This window comes from Mirounga angustirostris, unplaced genomic scaffold (genome assembly GCF_029215605.1).
Source record: "Mirounga angustirostris isolate CCGP_5_RB_7025 unplaced genomic scaffold, mMirAng1.0.hap1 SCAF_5, whole genome shotgun sequence".
Taxonomy (NCBI): Eukaryota; Metazoa; Chordata; class Mammalia; order Carnivora; family Phocidae; genus Mirounga; species Mirounga angustirostris.
In genome coordinates, this window is record NW_026991713.1 from 3,602,768 (window position 1) to 3,625,574 (window position 22,807).

A 22,807-nucleotide genomic window follows, 5' to 3' on the forward strand; every position below is an offset into this window, starting at 1 on the left:
GAGATCATTTTTTGAATCAAACTGAAAGGCGCTCACAACTACAGTCTGTAAAGAAAATCTGCAATATGATCCCATTAGATAACGTTTACTACTATGCAAAACAATATATTGCCGAGGGACTGACTCTTATATAAGCGCTAGGGGAACACGAAATAATAGCAAAAACTGAATTCAGATCCATGGGTGCCTCCAGTGCTGCTGAGGATTCTCTCTTGAAGGGTACACTGAGGCCGTCGACTGCATAGGATGGTTCTATCTCCTTAGTAGGGATGCGGGCACAGGGTGGCTCTTGGTTATTTTTTCTGTCTTTTCACAGATCTTAGATCTTTTATAGTACTCCCACTCCCCTCTGCTTACCGTCCCACTTCCCTATTCTACCATGTCTGCAAAACTTGCCCAGAGTTTCCGTGGTTGTCCACACTTTATCAGGGACAGTAAAGGCCTTCCTCCTCCAAACCCAGCAGCTACCTTGGCCACGTCTAGCACCTCCTCTTTCTCATCTTGAGCTGCTCTGACCCAGCAGGCCACGCTGCTCCTTTCTTGAATCCCCTCTTCCCCTGGCTTCCAGGACAGCACACCCTCCTGGTTTCCCTCCTGCCACCACCACTTCTCCGTCTCTTTGTCCGCCTCACTTCTAAATACTGGAGGGGACCAGAGTCTGTCTCCTTCTCCATCTATGCCTCCTCCCTACATGCGCCCGATGACCCCAATCTGAGTTTTCAGCCCTGACCCTTCTTGTTGTCTTGGTCAGCTCAGACTGCTAAAACAAAATACCATAGACCCGGGTGGAACGGGGCTGGTGTTTGACCAGCAAGCATTTATTTCTTTAGCTCTGGAGCCCAAAGTCCAGGGTCAGGGTGCCGGCACGATCCGGTTCTTGGTTAAGGGCCATCTCCCTTGTTTGCAGATGGCTGCCTTCTTCTGTCCTTACACGGCCTATCCTTGGTGTGTGGGGCACTCAGAGAGGAGAGAGAGAGTGATGAGAAAATAAAATCCTATTAAGTGTTGCCTACAAAAGACCACTTTAAATATAAAGACGTAAGTAAGTTGAAAAGAAGTGCATGAAGAAAAAAGATACGCCATAGAGACAGTAAGCATAAGAAGGCTAGTATGGCTATTTTATTTTCCAGTTTTATTGACCTACAATCAACATATCCTCCAGCATTTGCATATCAGGTAAAATAGGCTTCTTTGTTGTAAAGATCGTTACTAGAGATAAACAGAGACATTTCATCATGAGAAAAGGGCCAATTCATGTGGACATAACCACAAATGTGTATCCACCTAATAGAGCCTCAAAATACATGAAGCTAAAACGGGCAGAATTCAAGGGGAAAAAAGACAATTTCCCAGTCACCACAGGAGACATTAACAGCCTCTCTCAGCAGAGACAGGAAAACTCGAGAAAAATCCAGAAAAGACATAGGAGAAGGGACGGGTGGGTACCAACTATCCCGATGGACTCCACGTGTGTAGGACGACCCACCCAACAACGGTAGAACACGCGTGGTCTTCAAGTGCACGAAGACAATACATCAAGGCAGACCACACTACTGTATGAGCTTTCAAACAAGTCTCAATCCATGTAAAGGGTTCAAAATCATATCGAATGTATTCTGTGACCACGACAGACTTAAGTTCGAAATCCATATACCCGGAAGATTTCACACAAACTCCAAATACCTGGAAATTAAACAACGCATTTCAGTTGAGGGGTCACAACCCAAACAGGGGGAAGTAGACATATTTTTAATTGCAGGATAACAAAGCTACCACAAAAGTGCAGGAGGCAGTTAAGCAGTGTTGGGTGGGACGTTCACAGCCTTAAATGCTTCCGTGAGAAACGGAGAAAGATCTGAAAGCAAGGACTCGGGGTTTCAACCCAAGGAAGTAGGAAGAGCAAAGCAAAGGAAGAAAGCCGGAGTCAGACCGCCCTGGGCTCTCAGCGAGCTCACAGTCGCTCTGGTTTTGCCCAGGGGAGCGGGATCCCAGCTAAGGGGCCTTCGCAGGCTCTTGGGAGCCTGGGCCGCCTTAATGCCATTAGCAGCCCTGGTGGGAGGCCTGCAAGGGCGGGGGAGGGCGGCGGGGGGCCCCGGAAGCCCACCGCATTCGCCGCATCAGGCTCGCGACCCCGCGGCCCGCGCCCCCCGCGGCGGTTGGCTGGACCCGCGGCCTGCGGCGGCAGCTCCCAGCTTCCCGGGCAGGCGGCGCCATGCGGCCCGGAACCCCGCTCCTCCTCCTGCTGGGCCTGGGCCTGCGCCTGGGCCCGGACCCGGATCGCGGCCTCCTCCCGCAGCCCCCGGCTCCTCGCAGGGCCCGGGCTGCCGTCCTCGTCTCCTGCGCGCCCGCCGCGCCCGCGCCCGGACCCCGCCGCCCGGATCCCGCCTCGGCCCGCCGCCCCCCGCCGGCCGCCCGGACCCGGGGCCCGGCGCAGGGAGACGCGGCCGCGCTGCGCGGCTGCAGGGGCGCCCCGGGCGCCGCGGAGCCGGCCGCCAGCGCCCGCCTCCAACTGCGGCCCCGCGCGGCCCCTGGCGGCGGCGTGGTCCTGCGCGGCGGCGGCCGCCTCTGCCTGCCCCGCGGGCCCGCGCGCCCCTTCTGCGTCCTGCTGCGCGTCGTGCTGCGCGCCCGCCCGCCCGCCGCGCCCACGCTCGTGGACCTGCGGCTGGCCGCGCGCCGCGGCCGCCTGGCCCTGCTGTGGCGCACCCCGCTGCTGCACCGCGCGCTCGGGCGCCCGGAGTGGACCTTCCGGCTCGTGCGGGTGCCGCCGGCCGCCCTGCGGCGCCCCCGCCGCGCCGCCCCCGACCTGCCCGCCGAGGGCCCTCGCCGCTACGCGGGCTTCGTGGCCCAAACCCAGTGCCCCACGGACGGGCCCACGCCTGTTGTTTTGGAAGCTGTCAACTCGGACGGTCCTCAAGCCATCGAGTCTTCGGTGTCCTGCCAGGTATCCGAAAACGCGACCTGTGAGGTGACCACGGTAAAGATCCAGAGGAACAAAGACGATGTTCCCGTGGTGTTGACCAGGAAGATGGAGGATACCTTCAATGCAACATTTAAGTACAAATGTCCGCACTCCACGTTAATTGTTCCGCAGTGGCAGGTCTTTTCCGTGCCCTCCGTAAATCATTTGCCGAACTGGTATAGACCTTTGGATGTACCAACCATCAAAACAGGGCTTATTCCAACTATTTTACATATCCCCCCAAATTCTTTATCTTGGGGGGTGTATGTGTTTAGATTCACAGTCAGCATCTACACGAAACGAAATTGGCCTCAGGTCTCAAAGTCAGATTTCATGTATGTCACCATTGTTAGAAGTGACCTAAAGGCAGTTATTCCTGGGGGTCCCAACGTAACAATTAATTTCACAGATAGGCTGGTTCTGAATGGAACGAATTCCTCCGATCCAGATTCAGACAGCCCTTCAGAGGCACTCCTTTTCTCCTGGTACTGTACCACAGATCCAAAAAACTACCAGGGAGCTAAAATCACAGTGATGAGCAACAGCGTCTGTCACCCGAAGCAAAGTGATCTGAACTGGAAATGGGCCTCTGGCCCTGTCCTAACACTTTCACCAGGAACGCTTAAAGGTGGAGGTGTGTACTTTTTCAGAATGGTGATCCGGAAGGGTGGTAGGACAGCATATATTGATAAAACGGTACACGTGCTCAGAGGATCAGCCCCCGCAGCAAACATTTCGTGTATTGAAAATTGTGATGCCGTTTTGGTTATTTCAGACAGATTTTCTTTGTTCCTAAATTGCACAAATTGTTCAACAAGCCAGGATGTCTATAAATGGTCGATTCTGTCGTCTTCGGGTGCTGAGGTAACATTTGATTGGGTGAAACACACCACAACAGGGAGGAATGGTGCTTACTTGTCTATAAAAGCTTTTGCTTTTAAGGATTTTCCTGAAGCTAAGTTTTGGATGTCTGTGCACCTAGCCCCTTGGAGTGGGGAGACCTTGGACTTGAGGCACCCCTTTATTATTAACCATGTCCCTCAAATCGGAGAGTGCAGCATTAATCCAGATAAAGGAGTTGCATTTTTTACCAGGTTTGTCATCCGGTGTGATAATTTTAAGGATAAGAACATCCCTCTTACATACAAAATGGTAGTCTCTGATTTGTATGGTTTTGGTCAGATCAGTTCTGTAATAGAGAACACCCTGGGGGCCATCCTGTATTTGGGGAGTGAGCCCACATCGCCCCCTTCCTTCCTCCCTGTTGGTGTGTTGGCCAATCGTTATGCCATGACGATCCATGTTCAGGTATATGACTCTCTAGGAGCTTTTTCTCAGGTGACTTTGTATGCGACCGTACATGCTCCAACGGACAGAATCTCAGGGAAGGATGTGCTTGATCGCTTATTCAATTTCACCATGGGACCGAATTCATCGCTGTCTACTTTGCTTGACAACCAGGAATTTCTACCTGCAGGTTATTTAATATATATAGCAGCTTCTGTTTTGAATAACATGAAACCTGAATTGACTTTACAAGCTGACAAAACCAGACTCCGGGAATACCTTGTCAACCAGACTTTCGTTCTTCCCAATAGCACTTTGGTGGAAATCAGCCAGGTAGTCATGAGTGTTACTAAATTAACCCAGACCACCTCTGGATTCACTCGAATGGCTCAGAAACTCGCCACAGTGAGGATCTGGCAAGCAAATCAAGCCCTACACCAGTCTCGACAGAAAGATCCACACTTTTACTCTGAACAAATAGAAATCGTGAGCACTGGGATATTAACAACTTTGTCTAGTATCTTTAAACTGATCGTTAGCTATGAAGTGGTTGATGAGCCTTTCTACGAGTTGGAATTACTAGCAGACACAATATTGGAGGGTAAAGTGCCAGGGAATGAGACCACTGCGATGACATCCTCCAGCTTTAACATGTACGTCAGGAAGACTGAAAAGTGGGACGTTAGTGACGTCTTCAGCAATGAGAAAAGCAGTCGAAATTATTTTCGTCCGACGCTAAACGTGAGCAGTATTCCTAGTTTGCCTGCAAATGCCCCGATTTCCACCATGTTCTGTGAATTTGCAGATGATCCCTTTCCTTGGATGAATGATCAGGAAAGCTGTTCTGCAGAGGTGGTTGGATTCAGAATGACAGGAACCACACCTAACGGCGATGTGATCGAGATCATGCCTGATGTAGCCGAAGTGCACATCGCCAGAAAAAACTTGAGCTTTGCAGCTTTTAATCTCACAGTGGGACCCGAGAATGAGCCTGAGGGAGCTGAGGAGTCCTTGAAAAGGACGACAGGGGAGTTTCGGTTTGAGGTGGACAGCAGTGTAGTGAAGCAGTTGCTGGTCCACATTGTGACCGAAGTGACCGTGTTGTTCACGGTTTTCGTATACGCCGGCAGTGAAATTACCCCCACTGCTCTGGTCGCCACCTTCCTCGTGCCCCATGACATCCCTCCCATGGCCAACCAGAGTGACCTGTTCGACTCAGCTTGTACAGTTAGGGAGGCCCGCGTGGTTTGCCTTCCAGCATCCCTGCTGCAAGTCGTAGCTCAGCGAACTGGCTCGTCTGAGTGCACCTTGATCATAGTTCTGCAGGCACCTCGTTTTGTCATGAAAGCCAGTGAAAAGCTGGTGAGAATCGCTCTTTTCAGCGCTCACTGCCTAGACATGTATGGGATCCAGAGCGATTGGAGAGAAGATACCTGTGTTCTCGGAGAGAAGACCACCTGGCTAAGAGTGCACTGTATCTGCCAAACCACAAGGAGGGCCCGGCGGCAGCTGGACCTAATAAAACAAGCCAGCACCCACCTGCAAACCCATTTTTTGACAGCCAAGGTGATTGTGGTCCCTAATCCTGTAGATCTACGGTTGGAGGTCATGAAGAACGTTACCCACAACCCTGTGACCCTTCTCACTGTACTTTTCATCATGCTCATGTACATAATCCTAGCTTTCTGGGCCTTGCTGAGAGATGAAATGGATCAGTTTCTTCGGCTACGTGTGATAATTCTACTTGATAACGATCCTTATGATAAGGTGTGTTACCTCGTCACTGTTTTTACAGGAAGCCGTTGTGGGGCTGGGACCAGGGCCGATGTCTTCATCCAACTTATGGGAACAGAAGGTGCCAGCGATGTGCATTGTCTGAGCCATCCTTATTTTAAAACCCTCTACCGCGGAGGCATCAACACTTTCCTCCTAACGACGAAAAGTGACTTGGGGGACATCCAATCCGTTCGTGTGTGGCATAACAACGAGGGCAAAGCCCCCAGTTGGTATTTAAGCAGAATCAAAGTGGAAAATCTGTTCAGCAGACGCATCTGGCTGTTCTTATGCCGGGAATGGCTTTCTGTTGACACCTCTTTGGACAGAACATTTCACGTTACCGATCCAGAGAACCCTATAAACAAAAAGGACTTTTTCCTGATAGAATCGACTTACAAGCTGGGGAGAGATCACATGTGGTTCTCTATTTTCTCCAGTGTCATTGCTAGGCCCTTCAATAGGCTTCAGAGACTCTCTTGCTGTTTGGCAATGCTGATGGCCTCCCTTTTGTGTAATATTATGTTCTTCAATCTCGACAGACCAGAAGAAACAGAGTCAGAAGAGGGGAGGTACATCAGGTCAATGATGATAGGACTGGAAAGTGTCTTAATTACACTCCCTCTGGAACTACTGATCATTTTCCTGTTCACCTACTCCCAGAAGGAACCTCGTGTGACTCTAGAAAAGGTATCTCCCCGAAAGGATTCCTTGGAGCTAGAAGATATATACTGGGAGGAATTTCTGAAAAAGTGGCATGCTCATGAAACTGTGCATGCACCCACCAAGGAGTCTCCGAAGCTTCCATCTGGGAAAAGTCCTAAACTTCAAAAGACTGCCAAGGTGCCCTCTGCGACTCGGCGCCAGCGTAAGAAAGGAGAGAGCAAGATCTCACACACCCAGGGAAAAAATATAAATGCCAGTGACGCAAACACAAATAACAATAAAGATGTTGCTTCTAGAGAGCCGCCTTCCCACGTGGGTTCCGTAGAACTCAAGGAGAAGAGCAGGATCGCTATACCTTCGTGTTGTGTTTATATAGCATGGTTCTTGGTTTTCGCCACGTCCAGTATATCTTCATTCTTCATCGTATTTTATGGGCTGACCTATGGCTATGAAAAGTCAATGGAATGGCTCTTTGCATCGTTTTGTTCATTCTGTCTCTCCGTTTTTCTGGTGCTGCCATCTAAAATTATACTGTTGTCATGCTTCAGAACAAGTAGGCCCAAATATTGTAAAAACCTCCCATGGGCAAGCAGGTACTGCTATACCGAGATCGAGCTGCACAGCACGTTGAGCCCAGAAGAAATGCAAAAGCGACATGAGCAGATCGTGCAGCTCCGAAGATCGAGGATGTACCAGCCCCTCACGGAAGATGAAATCCTAATATTCAAAAGAAAGAAGACAATCAAGAGAAGGGCTTTCCTGTTCCTGTGTTACATTCTGACTCACTTCATCTTTCTAGCCCTCCTGTTGAGCCTCGTCGCCCTCCTGCGCCACACGGACAGCTTTTACTATAATCAGTTGATTCGCAATCAGTTCTCTGTGGATCTCGGCTCGGTGACCAAGCTGGTGGACATCTACAGGTGGCTGAACAGCGTGCTAGTGCCTCTGCTCCACAATGACCCGAATCCAACGTTTCTTCCCGACAGCTCCTCTAAAATCCTGGGTCTTCCCCTGCTGAGGCAGGTGAGGGCAAAAGCTGGCCATAAACTCTGCCTGCCTGCCAACAACTTTGCGCAAACCAGCATGGAAGGAGAAGTCCATTGTCATCCCAACTATGGCACCGACCCGGAAGACACGAGAGACTACTCTAGCCTTTGGACCAAAGTTGCAAAGAGGTCTGAGGACAAGCATACCAACGGGTTTACTTACAAGCCTCCGGAGAAGACATGGGGCTATTTCTCCCACGGACTCTTACACACCTACGGGTCAGGAGGCTATGCATTCTATTTTTTCCCAGAACAGCAGCAGTTTAATTCCACCGTGAGGCTCAGGGAACTCCAGAGCAGCGACTGGCTTGACGAGAACACGTGGGCCGTGATTCTGGAGCTGACCACCTTCAATCCAGACGTCAGTCTGTTCTGTAGCGTTTCTGTCATTTTCGAGGCGTCTCAGTTAGGAGTTGTGAACACGAGTATATCCGTGCACTCCTTCTCGGTTGCTGATTTCGACAGGGAAACTTCAGCAGAAATCTACTTGTATGTGGCCATTCTCATTTTTTTTTTAGCCTACATGGTCGATGAGGGCTATATCATCATGCAGGAAAGGGCCTCCTACGTGAGAAGTGTGTATAATCTGCTCAACTTTGCTTTAAAATGCATATTTACCGTGCTGATTGTGCTCTTCTTCAGGAAGCACTTCTTGGCCACGGGCATAATTCGGTTTTACTTGTCGAACCCTGCAGATTTCATTCCCTTTCACGCAGTTTCTCAAGTAGATCACGTCATGAGGATCATTTTGGGTTTCCTGTTATTTCTGACCATCTTGAAGACCCTCAGGTATTCCAGAGTCTTTTATGATGTGCGCCTGGCTCAGAGGGCCATTCAGGCGGCCCTTCCCGGCATCGGCCACATGGCCCTGGTGGTGTCCGTGTACTTCTTTGTGTACATGGCCTTCGGCTACCTGGTGTTCGGTCAACACGAGTGGAACTATAGTAACCTGATCCATGCCACGCAGACGATATTCTCCTATTGCGTCTCAGCGTTTCAGAACACCGAGTTCTCCAACAACAGGGTTCTGGGGGTCCTGTTCCTCTCATCGTTCATGCTGGTGATGATCTGCATATTGATCAACTTATTTCAGGCAGTGATTTTGTCTGCCTATGAGGAAATGAAGCAGCCCGTGTATGAGGAACCATCAGACGAAGCGGAAGCCATGACCTATCTGTGTCGCAGGCTAAGAGCTATGTTTAGGTTTCTGACCTTCCAACCCAGGGATGAAGATGAACCAGAGTTCTTTGTCAACATGCTGTATGGGCAGCCGGAGAAGAACAGCCGCCGGTATCTGGGGCTGAAGACCAGAAACATCAATGGGAAGAAAATGGTTTATCTTGTTGTGTGATCAGTGGCAGGGTCAAGAACCATAGGCAAGAGTCCCCCCAGATGCTCATTCTGTGGGTATAAGGAATGTTCAGTGGCTCAGTAGTGCTCTCTACCCATGTCCTGGAAAATGCACACCCCACATTCGGAAGTATCTCCACCTTTGGCCTCTACTCTTGAGTGTTGGGGTATAGGGCAGGTCTGCAGTATGGGAGCCCAGGGCTGATTTCCCTCTAGAGGGGAACTTAGTGTCTTTGGAGTGCACTGCAGTTTAGAGTATTAGAGGCCCAGATTTGGGGGAGAGAGAGCTAAAGGGCCCCCACTCCACCTCTCCAGGGCAGAGCATTCTCCTGTTGTGACTGTCCCTGGGGCTGGGAGCCAAGAGCTTGTGGCTCCCTCAGTCTCTCTGGGAGTTCCCTTTGCAGACCAGGGCTGGAGCACCCCTCCCCCCCATCAGCCCCAGGCCCCACAATCCAGCTGAGCCAGGGCTGGAGGGACCTTGTGGTGAGTTTGGGATCTGTCCTCCTGCTTTTGAATTCAGGGATGGGACCTGAGGGTCAGAAGTCTGAGCTTCCCATCAACTCCTTTGGGCTACTGTCAGTTAAAGATGTGAAATTTAATAGCATTTTCCAGCCATTAGACATGAATTTTGTTCAACATCAAAAAGGTGTGTGTGTGTGTGTATGTTTGTGGTGGGGGGTGGGGAGTGGGTTCACACTGAAAGATAGTAAATGTTCTATATATCGACTATAACAATATATCCATCCAGGACTTGGGCTTTGGGTTATTCACAGCATGGTGGATTATTTCGGAATAATAAAGAAAATGTGGTTTATTGTTAAAGAGCAATATGGGCTCGTAACTCTTATAGTTCTGCTCAGAAGCATGTTCATTTATGTAGATGCCAGTTTAAGCTTTATCAGAATTAAATGTGAGATTTCTCCTCTGAGACTTGCCGTGATTTCTGCGTGAGGAGCGTATATACAGAGGGCTCCTGCCCTCCACGTGGAGAGCCAGTGAAGGGGGACAACGCCATCAGGTGGGTGACGACTTTGTCCCAAGGCCTTGCTACTCACTCGGTGCCCCTGTGGTCCTGACTGTGCTGAAATGGCTTACACGCACACACACGGGTGTTCCATGCCACTCACCCAATAGTGTCTGAAGGATGATTTGGATTTCTTTCCTTTTTTTTCTTTTTTTAAAATTTAATTTATTTATTTGAAAAAGAGATAGACAGGAGGGCAGAGGGCGAAGCCAACTCTCTGCTGAGCAGGGAGCAGGAAGCGGGACTGGATCACAGGATCCTGGGATCATGACCTGAGTGGAATGTAGAAGCTAACTGAGCCACCCAGGCGTCCCTCTCTTTTTACCTATAAATATGTGGTTTCTTTTGGGAAACCATTTTTTTTTTAAAGATTTTATTTATTTATGTATTAGAGAGCGAGAGAGAGAGAAACAGCATGAGAGGGGAGAAGGTCAGAGGGAGAAGCAGGCTCGCCGCTGAGCTGGGAGCCCGATATGGGACTCGATCCCAGGACTCCAGGATCATGACCTGAGCCGAAGGCAGTCGCTTAACCAACTGAGCCACCCAGGCGCCCCTGGGAAACCATTTTTTTAAAAAATATTTGAGATACTGTTAATCCTTTTGGATTTTTTCTTATATTTTCTTATATTAAAAACCGAGGACAGCTCAAGTTCAAAATTAACTTTATTTTCTGTCAAAGACCATGATTGCTCTTTGAATATTTCCCTTAGCTCTTCTAGTCCATCTCCTAAACTCGTCTATCCTGTCGAACAGCTTTTACACTATTCATGAGACAAGGTCATATATCTGAGTGGTTATAGGTCATATATGAAATGCTTCATCCAAACGACCCATCCTTGGCCAGACCCAGAAAAAAAAGTCAAAACAGTATATAACCTTGGCATTGATCCAAAGGCTGCTATTGCGGGAAGCACCCAGAGGTCCTATCTGCTAGTAAGAAAATCGGAGCGCTTGCTCAACTCCCCGGAGTCCAGGCCCAGGAGTAGTGGTTATTGCCAGGATTACTAAGATGCCTTGTATATTCCTTCTTTCTCAATTCCCCAAAGGAAAACGGCCCAGCCCCCAGGCCTGCTGGCTTCAGGGGCAGCATGGTGCTTGGATTACGTAGGTGCAGAGGGGCCTGGAGAGGGGCAGGGTGGGGGGCACGAGGGAAGAGCAGGTCTGAGACGGGGGACCCGGCCAGCCCGCGGGCCAGAGGGCTCTCTGGAAGCTGGAGCAGGACAGGCCAGGGAGGGACAGGACGGTGGGGCTCAGACCCCAAAGGGCGTCGCAGGCCACGTTGCGAGCAGCACAGGGACATGTCCGGAGTGCACAGCGCTTTATAAAGGCCACGGGGAAAGCCAGGGCTCCTTTGGAACCCATCTTGTCTGTTGCCTAGGTCGGACACAGACACTCCTGCCTGTGTCGCTGGCCCAGGCCCAAAGGATTCATGTCCCAGAAGGGTCGGGGTGGGGGGGGACAGGGAGTCAGCAAACTAGGACCAGGGCGCTCCAGCTTCCTCCTCATCTTGAGCTGCTCTGACCCAGCAGGCCACGCTGCTCCTTTCTTGAATCCCCTCTTCCCCTGGCTTCCAGGACAGCACACCCTCCTGGTTTCCCTCCTGCCACCACCACTTCTCCGTCTCTTTGTCCGCCTCACCTCTAAATACTGGAGGGGACCAGAGTCTGTCTCCTTCTCCATCTGTGCCTCCTCCCTACATGCGTCCGATGACCCCAATCTGAGTTTTCAGCCCTGACCTTTCTTGTTGTCTTGGTCAGCTCAGACTGCTAAAACAAAATACCATAGACCCGGGTGGAACGGGGCTGGTGTTTGACCAGCAAGCATTTATTTCTTATAGCTCTGGAGCCCAAAGTCCAGGGTCAGGGTGCCGGTACGACCCGGTTCTTGGTTAAGGGCCATCTCCCTTGTTTGCAGATGGCTGCCTTCTTCTGTCCTTACACGGCCTATCCTTGGTGTGTGGGGCACTCAGAGAGAAGGAGAGAGAGAGTGGATGAGAAAATAAAATCCTATTAAGTGTTGCCTACAAAAGACCACTCTAAATATAAAGACATAAGTAAGTTGAAAAGAAGTGCATGAAGAAAAAAGATACGCCATAGAGACAGTAAGCATAAGAAGGCTAGTATGGCTATTTTATTTTCCAGTTTTATTGACCTACAATCAACATATCCTCCAGCATTTGCATATCAGGTAAAGTAGACTTCACAACAAAGATCGTTACTAGAGATAAACAGAGACATTTCATCATGAGAAAAGGGCCAATTCATGTGGACATAACCACAAATGTGTATCCACCTAATAGAGCCTCAAAATACATGAAGCTAAAACGGGCAGAATTCAAGGGGAAAAAAGACAATTTCCCAGTCACCACAGGAGACATTAACAGCCTCTCTCAGCAGAGACAGGAAAACTCGAGAAAAATCCAGAAAAGACATAGGAGAAGGGACGGGTGGGTACCAACTATCCCGATGGACTCCACGTGTGTAGGACGACCCACCCAACAACGGTAGAACACGCGTGGTCTTCAAGTGCACGAAGACAATACATCAAGGCAGACCACACTACTGTATGAGCTTTCAAACAAGTCTCAATCCATGTAAAGGGTTCAAAATCATATCGAATGTATTCTGTGACCACGACAGACTTAAGTTCGAAATCCATATACCCGGAAGATTTCACACCAACTCCAAATACCTGGAAATTAAACAACGCATTTCAGTTGAGGGGTCACAACCCAAACAGGGGGAAGTAGACATATTTTTAATTGCAGGATAACAAAGCTACCACAAAAGTGCAGGAGGCAGTTAAGCAGTGTTGGGTGGGACGTTCACAGCCTTAAATGCTTCCGTGAGAAACGGAGAAAGATCTGAAAGCAAGGACTCGGGGTTTCAACCCAAGGAAGTAGGAAGAGCAAAGCAAAGGAAGAAAGCCGGAGTCAGACCGCCCTGGGCTCTCAGCGAGCTCACAGTCGCTCTGGTTTTGCCCAGGGGAGCGGGATCCCAGCTAAGGGGCCTTCGCAGGCTCTTGGGAGCCTGGGCCGCCTTAATGCCATTAGCAGCCCTGGTGGGAGGCCTGCAAGGGCGGGGGAGGGCGGCGGGGGGCCCCGGAAGCCCACCGCATTCGCCGCATCAGGCTCGCGACCCCGCGGCCCGCGCCCCCCGCGGCGGTTGGCTGGACCCGCGGCCTGCGGCGGCAGCTCCCAGCTTCCCGGGCAGGCGGCGCCATGCGGCCCGGAACCCCGCTCCTCCTCCTGCTGGGCCTGGGCCTGCGCCTGGGCCCGGACCCGGATCGCGGCCTCCTCCCGCAGCCCCCGGCTCCTCGCAGGGCCCGGGCTGCCGTCCTCGTCTCCTGCGCGCCCGCCGCGCCCGCGCCCGGACCCCGCCGCCCGGATCCCGCCTCGGCCCGCCGCCCCCCGCCGGCCGCCCGGACCCGGGGCCCGGCGCAGGGAGACGCGGCCGCGCTGCGCGGCTGCAGGGGCGCCCCGGGCGCCGCGGAGCCGGCCGCCGGCGCCCGCCTCCAACTGCGGCCCCGCGCGGCCCCTGGCGGCGGCGTGGTCCTGCGCGGCGGCGGCCGCCTCTGCCTGCCCCGCGGGCCCGCGCGCCCCTTCTGCGTCCTGCTGCGCGTCGTGCTGCGCGCCCGCCCGCCCGCCGCGCCCACGCTCGTGGACCTGCGGCTGGCCGCGCGCCGCGGCCGCCTGGCCCTGCTGTGGCGCACCCCGCTGCTGCACCGCGCGCTCGGGCGCCCGGAGTGGACCTTCCGGCTCGTGCGGGTGCCGCCGGCCGCCCTGCGGCGCCCCCGCCGCGCCGCCCCCGACCTGCCCGCCGAGGGCCCTCGCCGCTACGCGGGCTTCGTGGCCCAAACCCAGTGCCCCACGGACGGGCCCACGCCTGTTGTTTTGGAAGCTGTCAACTCGGACGGTCCTCAAGCCATCGAGTCTTCGGTGTCCTGCCAGGTATCCGAAAACGCGACCTGTGAGGTGACCACGGTAAAGATCCAGAGGAACAAAGACGATGTTCCCGTGGTGTTGACCAGGAAGATGGAGGATACCTTCAATGCAAGCTTTACGTTCAATTGCGAGAACGCGTCCTTAGTTGTTCCGCAGTGGCAGGTCTTTTCCGTGCCCTCCGTAAATGATGCGCCGGACTGGAATGCACCTTTGGATAGACCAAACGTCCGGTTAGGGAGAACTCCAGCATTTGTGTATATCCCCCCAAATTCTTTATCTTGGGGGGTGTATGTATTTAGATTCACAGTCAGCATCTTCATAGGGAAAAAAAAGACACTTAAGGCAAGAGGCTCAGATTTCATGTATGTCACCATTGTTAGAAGTGACCTAAAGGCAGTTATTCCTGGGGGTCCCAACGTAACAATTAATTTCACAGATAGGCTGGTTCTGAATGGAACGAATTCCTCCGATCCAGATTCAGACAGCCCTTCAGAGGCACTCCTTTTCTCCTGGTACTGTACCACAGATCCAAAAAACTACCAGGGAGCTAAAATCACAGTGATGAGCAACAGCGTCTGTCACCCGAAGCAAAGTGATCTGAACTGGAAATGGGCCTCTGGCCCTGTCCTAACACTTTCACCAGGAACGCTTAAAGGTGGAGGTGTGTACTTTTTCAGAATGGTGATCCGGAAGGGTGGTAGGACAGCATATATTGATAAAACGGTACACGTGCTCAGAGGATCAGCCCCCGCAGCAAACATTTCGTGTATTGAAAATTGTGATGCCGTTTTGGTTATTTCAGGCAGGTTTTCTTTGTTCCTAAATTGCACAAATTGTTCAACAAGCCAGGATGTCTATAAATGGTCGATTCTGTCGTCTTCGGGTGATGAGGTAACATTTGATTGGGTGAAACACACCACAACAGGGAGGAATGGTGCTTATTTGTCTATAAAACCTTTTGCTTTTAAGGATTTTCCTGAAGCTAAGTTTTGGATGTCTGTGCACCTAGCAACTTGGAGTGGGGAGACCTTGGACTTGAGGCACCCCTTTATTATTAACCATGTCCCTCAAATCGGAGAGTGCAGCATTAATCCAGATAAAGGAGTTGCATTTTTTACCAGGTTTGTCATCCGGTGTGATAATTTTAAGGATAAGAACATCCCTCTTACATACAAAATGGTAGTCTCTGATTTGTATGGTTTTGGTCAGATCAGTTCTGTAATAGAGAACACCCTGGGGGCCATCCTGTATTTGGGGGGTGAGCCCACATCGCCCCCTTCCTTTCTCCCTGTTGGTGTGTTGGCCAATCGTTATGCCATGACGATCCATGTTCAGGTATATGACTCTCTAGGAGCTTTTTCTCAGGTGACTTTGTATGCGACCGTACATGCTCCAACAGACAGAATCTCAGGGAAGGATGTGCTTGATCGCTTATTCAATTTCACCATGGGACCGAATTCATCGCTATCTACTTTGCTTGACAACCAGGAATTTCTACCTGCAGGTTATTTAATATATATAGCAGCTTCTGTTTTGAATAACATGAAACCTGAATTAACTTTGCAAGCTGACAAAGCCAGACTCCGGGAATACCTTGTCAACCAGACTTTCGTTCTTCCCAATAGCACTTTGGTGGAAATCAGCCAGGTAGTCATGAGTGTTACTAAATTAACCCAGACCACCTCTGGATTCACTCGAATGGCTCAGAAACTCGCCACAGTGAGGATCTGGCAAGCAAATCAAGCCCTACAACAGTCTCGACAGAAAGATCCACACTTTTACTCTGAACAAATAGAAATCGTGAGCACTGGGATATTAACAACTTTGTCTAGTATCTTTAAACTGATCGTTAGCTATGAAGTGGTTGATGAGCCTTTCTACGAGTTGGAATTACTAGCAGACACAATATTGGAGGGTAAAGTGCCAGGGAATGAGACCACTGCGATGACATCCTCCAGCTTTAACATGTACGTCAGGAAGACTGAAAAGTGGGACGTCACTGACGTCTTCAGCAATGAGAAAAGCAGTCGAAATTATTTTCGTCCGACGCTAAACGTGAGCAGTATTCCTAGTTTGCCTGCAAATGCCCCGATTTCCACCATGTTCTGTGAATTTGCAGATGATCCCTTTCCTTGGATGAATGATCAGGAAAGCTGTTCTGCAGAGGTGGTTGGATTCAGAATGACAGGAACCACACCTAACGGCGATGTGATCGAGATCATGCCTGATGTAGCCGAAGTGCACATCGCCAGAAAAAACTTGAGCTTTGCAGCTTTTAATCTCACAGTGGGACCCGAGAATGAGCCTGAGGGAGCTGAGGAGTCCTTGAAAAGGACGACAGGGGAGTTTCGGTTTGAGGTGGACAGCAGTGTAGTGAAGCAGTTGCTGGTCCACATTGTGACTGAAGTGACCGTGTTGTTCACGGTTTTCGTATACGCCGGCAGTGAAATTACCCCCACTGCTCTGGTCGCCACCTTCCTCGCGCCCCATGACATCCCTCCCATGGCCAACCAGAGTGACCTGTTCGACTCAGCTTGTACAGTTAGGGAGGCCCGCGTGGTTTGCCTTCCAGCATCCCTGCTGCAAGTCATAGCTCAGCGAACTGGCTCGTCTGAGTGCACCTTGATCATAGTTCTGCAGGCACCTCGTTTTGTCATGAAAGCCAGTGAAAAGCTGGTGAGAATCGCTCTTTTCAGCGCTCACTGCCTAGACATGTATGGGATCCAGAGCGATTGGAGAGAAGATACCTGTGTTCTCGGAGAGAAGACCACCTGGCTAAGAGTGCACTGTATCTGCCAAACCACAAGGAGGGCCCGGCGGCAGCTGGACCTAATAAAACAAGCCAGCACCCACCTGCAAATCCATTTTTTGACAGCCAAGGTGATTGTGGTCCCTAATCCTGTAGATCTACAGTTGGAGGTCATCAGGAACGTTACCCAAAACCCTGTGACGCTCTTCACTGTACTTTTCATCATGCTCATGTACATAATCCTAGCTTTCTGGGCCTTGCTGAGAGATGAAATGGATCAGTTTCTTTGGCAACATGTGATAATTCTACTTGATAACGATCCTTATGATAAGGTGTGTTACCTCGTCACTGTTTTTACAGGAAGCCGTTGTGGGGCTGGGACCAGGGCCGATGTCTTCATCCAACTTATGGGAACAGAAGGTGCCAGCGATGTGCATTGTCTGAGCCATCCTTATTTTAAAACCCTCTACCGCGGAGGCATCAACACTTTCCTCCTAACGACGAAAAGTGACTTGGGGGACATCCACTCCGTTCGTGTGTGGCATAACAACGAGGGCAAAGCCCCCAGTTGGTATTTAAGCAGAATCAAAGTGGAAAATCTGTTCAGCAGACGCATCTGGCTGTTCTTATGCCGGGAATGGCTTTCTGTTGACACCTCTTTGGACAGAACATTTCACGTTACCGATCCAGAAAAGCCTATAAACAGAATGGACTATTTCCTGATAGATTCGACTTACAAGCTGGGGAGAAATCACATGTGGTTCTCTATTTTCTCCAGTGTCATTGCTAGGCCCTTCAATAGGCTTCAGAGACTCTCTTGCTGTTTGGCAATGCTGATGGCCTCCCTTTTGTGTAATATTATGTTCTTCAATCTCGACAGACCAGAAGAAACAGAGTCAGAAGAGGGGAGGTACATCAGGTCAATGATGATAGGACTGGAAAGTGTCTTAATTACGATCCCTGTGCATTTATTGATCGCTTTTCTGTTCACCTACTCCCAGAGGGAGCCTCGTGTGACTCTAGAAAAGGTATCTCCCCGGAAGCATTCCTTGGTGTCAGAGAGTGGACACTGGGAGGAATATCTTGAAAAGTGGCATGCTCATGAAACTGTGCATGCTCCCACCAAGAAGCCTTCAAAGCTGCCATCTGTGCAAAGCACTAGACTTCACAAGGCTTCTTCCAAGGTACCCTCCGTGGCACAGCCTATGGGGAAGAAAGGAGAGAAGAAGGTCTCACGCACCCATGGAAAAAATATAAATGCCAGTAACTCAAACACAAATAACAATAAAGATGTTGCTTCTAGAGAGCCGCCTTCCCAAGTGGGTCCTGTAGAACTCAAGGAGAAGAGCAGGATCGTTTTGCCTTCATGTTGCATTTATATAGCGTGGTTATTGGTTTTTGTTACTTCCAGTATATCTTCATTCTTCATTGTATTTTACGGGCTGACCTATGGTTATGAAAAGTCACTAGAATGGCTCTTTGCATCGTTTTGTTCATTCTGTCTCTCCGTTTTTCTGGTGCAGCCATCTAAAATTATACTCCTGTCAGGCCTCAGAACAAGTAGGCCCAAATATTGTAAAAACCTTTCATGGGCAGGCAGGTACTGCTATACTGAGATTGAGCTGCACAGCACGTTGAGCCCAGAAGAAATGCAAAAGCGACATGAGCAGATCGTGCAGCTCCGAAGATCGAGGATGTACCAGCCCCTCACGGAAGATGAAATCCTAATATTCAAAAGAAAGAAGACAATCAAGAGAAGGGCTTTCCTGTTCCTGTGTTACATTCTGACTCACTTCATCTTTCTAGCCCTCCTGTTGAGCCTCGTCGCCCTCCTGCGCCACACGGACAGCTTTTACTATAATCAGTTCATTCGCAATCAGTTCTCTGTGGATCTCGGCTCGGTGACCAAGCTGGTGGACATCTACAGGTGGCTGAACAGCGTGCTAGTGCCTCTGCTCCACAATGACCCGAATCCAACGTTTCTTCCCGACAGCTCCTCTAAAATCCTGGGTCTTCCCCTGCTGAGGCAGGTGAGGGCAAAAGCTGGCCATAAACTCTGCCTGCCTGCCAACAACTTTGCGCAAACCAGCATGGAAGGAGAAGTCCATTGTCATCCCAACTATGGCACCGACCCGGAAGACACGAGAGACTACTCTAGCCTTTGGACCAAAGTTGCAAAGAGGTCTGAGGACAAGCATACCAACGGGTTTACTTACAAGCCTCCGGAGAAGACATGGGGCTATTTCTCCCACGGACTCTTACACACCTACGGGTCAGGAGGCTATGCATTCTATTTTTTCCCAGAACAGCAGCAGTTTAATTCCACCGTGAGGCTCAGGGAACTCCAGAGCAGCGACTGGCTTGACGAGAACACGTGGGCCGTGATTCTGGAGCTGACCACCTTCAATCCAGACGTCAGTCTGTTCTGTAGCGTTTCTGTCATTTTCGAGGCGTCTCAGTTAGGAGTTGTGAACACGAGTATATCCGTGCACTCCTTCTCGGTTGCTGATTTCGACAGGGAAACTTCAGCAGAAATCTACTTGTATGTGGCCATTCTCATTTTTTTTTTAGCCTACATGGTCGATGAGGGCTATATCATCATGCAGGAAAGGGCCTCCTACGTGAGAAGTGTGTATAATCTGCTCAACTTTGCTTTAAAATGCATATTTACCGTGCTGATTGTGCTCTTCTTCAGGAAGCACTTCTTGGCCACGGGCATAATTCGGTTTTACTTGTCGAACCCTGCAGATTTCATTCCCTTTCACGCAGTTTCTCAAGTAGATCACGTCATGAGGATCATTTTGGGTTTCCTGTTATTTCTGACCATCTTGAAGACCCTCAGGTATTCCAGAGTCTTTTATGATGTGCGCCTGGCTCAGAGGGCCATTCAGGCGGCCCTTCCCGGCATCGGCCACATGGCCCTGGTGGTGTCCGTGTACTTCTTTGTGTACATGGCCTTCGGCTACCTGGTGTTCGGTCAACACGAGTGGAACTATAGTAACCTGATCCATGCCACGCAGACGATATTCTCCTATTGCGTCTCAGCGTTTCAGAACACCGAGTTCTCCAACAACAGGGTTCTGGGGGTCCTGTTCCTCTCATCGTTCATGCTGGTGATGATCTGCATATTGATCAACTTATTTCAGGCAGTGATTTTGTCTGCCTATGAGGAAATGAAGCAGCCCGTGTATGAGGAACCATCAGACGAAGCGGAAGCCATGACCTATCTGTGTCGCAGGCTAAGAGCTATGTTTAGGTTTCTGACCTTCCAACCCAGGGACGAAGATGAACCAGAGTTCTTTGTCAACATGCTGTATGGGCAGCCGGAGAAGAACAGCCGCCGGTATCTGGGGCTGAAGACCAGAAACATCAATGGGAAGAAAATGGTTTATCTTGTTGTGTGATCAGTGGCAGGGTCAAGAACCATAGGCAAGAGTCCCCCCAGATGCTCATTCTGTGGGTATAAGGAATGTTCAGTGGCTCAGTAGTGCTCTCTACCCATGTCCTGGAAAATGCACACCCCACATTCGGAAGTATCTCCACCTTTGGCCTCTACTCTTGAGTGTTGGGGTATAGGGCAGGTCTGCAGTATGGGAGCCCAGGGCTGATTTCCCTCTAGAGGGGAACTTAGTGTCTTTGGAGTGCACTGCAGTTTAGAGTATTAGAGGCCCAGATTTGGGGGAGAGAGAGCTAAAGGGCCCCCACTCCACCTCTCCAGGGCAGAGCATTCTCCTGTTGTGACTGTCCCTGGGGCTGGGAGCCAAGAGCTTGTGGCTCCCTCAGTCTCTCTGGGAGTTCCCTTTGCAGACCAGGGCTGGAGCACCCCTCCCCCCCATCAGCCCCAGGCCCCACAATCCAGCTGAGCCAGGGCTGGAGGGACCTTGTGGTGAGTTTGGGATCTGTCCTCCTGCTTTTGAATTCAGGGATGGGACCTGAGGGTCAGAAGTCTGAGCTTCCCAACTCCTTTGGGCTACTGCCAGTTAAAGATGTGAAATTTAATAGCATTTTCCAGCCATTAGACATGAATTTTGTTCAACATCAAAAAGGTGTGTGTGTGTGTGTATGTTTGTGGTGGGGGGTGGGGAGTGGGTTCACACTGAAAGATAGTAAATGTTCTATATATCGACTATAACAATATATCCATCCAGGACTTGGGCTTTGGGTTATTCACAGCATGGTGGATTATTTCGGAATAATAAAGAAAATGTGGTTTATTGTTAAAGAGCAATATGGGCTCGTAACTCTTATAGTTCTGCTCAGAAGCATGTTCATTTATGTAGATGCCAGTTTAAGCTTTATCAGAATTAAATGTGAGATTTCTCCTCTGAGACTTGCCGTGATTTCTGCGTGAGGAGCGTATATACAGAGGGCTCCTGCCCTCCACGTGGAGAGCCAGTGAAGGGGGACAACGCCATCAGGTGGGTGACGACTTTGTCCCAAGGCCTTGCTACTCACTCGGTGCCCCTGTGGTCCTGACTGTGCTGAAATGGCTTACACGCACACACACGGGTGTTCCATGCCACTCACCCAATAGTGTCTGAAGGATGATTTGGATTTCTTTCCTTTTTTTTCTTTTTTTAAAATTTAATTTATTTATTTGAAAAAGAGATAGACAGGAGGGCAGAGGGCGAAGCCAACTCTCCGCTGAGCAGGGAGCAGGAAGGGGGACTGGATCGCAGGATCCTGGGATCATGACCTGAGTGGAATGTAGAAGCTAACTGAGCCACGCAGGCGTCCCTCTCTTTTTCCCTGTAAATATGTGGTTTCTTTTGGGAATCCATTTTTAAAAAAATATTTGAGATACTGTTAATCCTTTTGGATTTTTTCTTGTATTTTCTTATATTAAAAACCGAGGACAGCTCAAGTTCAAAATTAACTTTATTTTCTGTCAAAGACCATGATTGCTCTTTGAATATTTCCCTTAGCTCTTCTAGTCCATCTCCTAAACTCGTCTATCCTGTTGAACAGCTTTTACAGTATTCATGAGACAAGGTCATATATCTGAGTGGTTATAGGTCATATATGAAATGCTTCATCCAAACGACCCATCCTTGGCCAGACCCAGAAAAAAAAGTCAAAACAGTATATAACCTTGGCATTGATCCAAAGGCTGCTATTGCTGGAAGCACCCAGAGGTCCTATCTGCTAGTAAGAAAATCGGAGCGCTTGCTCAACTCCCCGGAGTCCAGGCCCAGGAGTAGTGGTTATTGCCAGGATTACTAAGATGCCTTGTATATTCCTTCTTTCTCAATTCCCCAAAGGAAAACGGCCCAGCCCCCAGGCCTGCTGGCTTCAGGGGCAGCACGGTGCTTGGATTACGTAGGTGCAGAGGGGCCTGGAGAGGGGCAGGGTGGGGGGCACGAGGGAAGAGCAGGTCTGAGACGGGGGACCCGGCCAGCCCGCGGGCCAGAGGGCTCTCTGGAAGCTGGAGCAGGACAGGCCAGGGAGGGACAGGACGGTGGGGCTCAGACCCCAAAGGGCGTCGCAGGCCACGTTGCGAGCAGCACAGGGACATGTCCGGAGTGCACAGCGCTTTATAAAGGCCACGGGGAAAGCCAGGGCTCCTTTGGAACCCATCTCGTCTGTTGCCTAGGTCGGACACAGCCACCGCTGCCTGTGTCGCTGGCCCAGGCCGGGGGACTCGCGTTTTAGGTGGGGGGTGGGGGGGAAATGGGGCTTCAGATGGAGGGCGTCAGCGAGCTAGGACCGTAATGCCCCAGCCCAGGCGCGTAGAGAGCAAGACGATGCGGGGTGGCGCTGCAGCCGCCTGGACTCTGCAAAGCCCGGTGGAGAACCAAGAAAGCAACGAAGAGGTTCGGAGTAGCCATTACAGAAGGCCCAGCGGGATCGCTCTGCCCTAGGAAAGCCCGATCTTCCCCTTCCGCCGCCGCGCCCCAGAGGCGGAAATCCGCCGTGAAAGCGTCTCCAGGGCTTCCGGTGCGGGGCCAGGGCGGGTCCGCGCACGCGCCGCGGTTGGTCGCTGTCGGGAGGCGGGCCCGCGCACGCGCTC

General features: G+C 50.8%; 2 protein-coding genes and 1 long non-coding RNA gene across 3 annotated transcripts; 2 read left to right on the forward strand and 1 right to left on the reverse strand.

Moving 5' to 3' along the window:
• Positions 1–1,097: 1,097 nt before the first annotated feature.
• Positions 1,098–2,410, reverse strand: LOC135364372 (uncharacterized). The gene is made up of 2 exons (XR_010411264.1): positions 2,105–2,410; positions 1,098–1,683 (listed from the first exon to the last, which is right to left on the reverse strand). It is a non-coding gene; the product is annotated as an uncharacterized LOC135364372 (long non-coding RNA).
• Positions 2,411–2,551: 141 nt separating this feature from the next.
• Positions 2,552–10,251, forward strand: LOC123842692 (polycystin family receptor for egg jelly-like; the record flags this gene model as incomplete). Its single annotated transcript, XM_045871939.2, has 1 exon — positions 2,552–10,251. A coding segment is annotated over one exon (6,531 nt), but the record flags the coding sequence as incomplete, so codon positions are not given.
• A 3,413-nt stretch (positions 10,252–13,664) lies between these two features.
• Positions 13,665–21,387, forward strand: LOC123842691 (polycystin family receptor for egg jelly-like; the record flags this gene model as incomplete). The annotated part of the gene is made up of 1 exon (XM_045871938.2): positions 13,665–21,387. A coding segment is annotated over one exon (6,537 nt), but the record flags the coding sequence as incomplete, so codon positions are not given.
• Between the last annotated feature and the right edge of the window lie 1,420 nt (positions 21,388–22,807).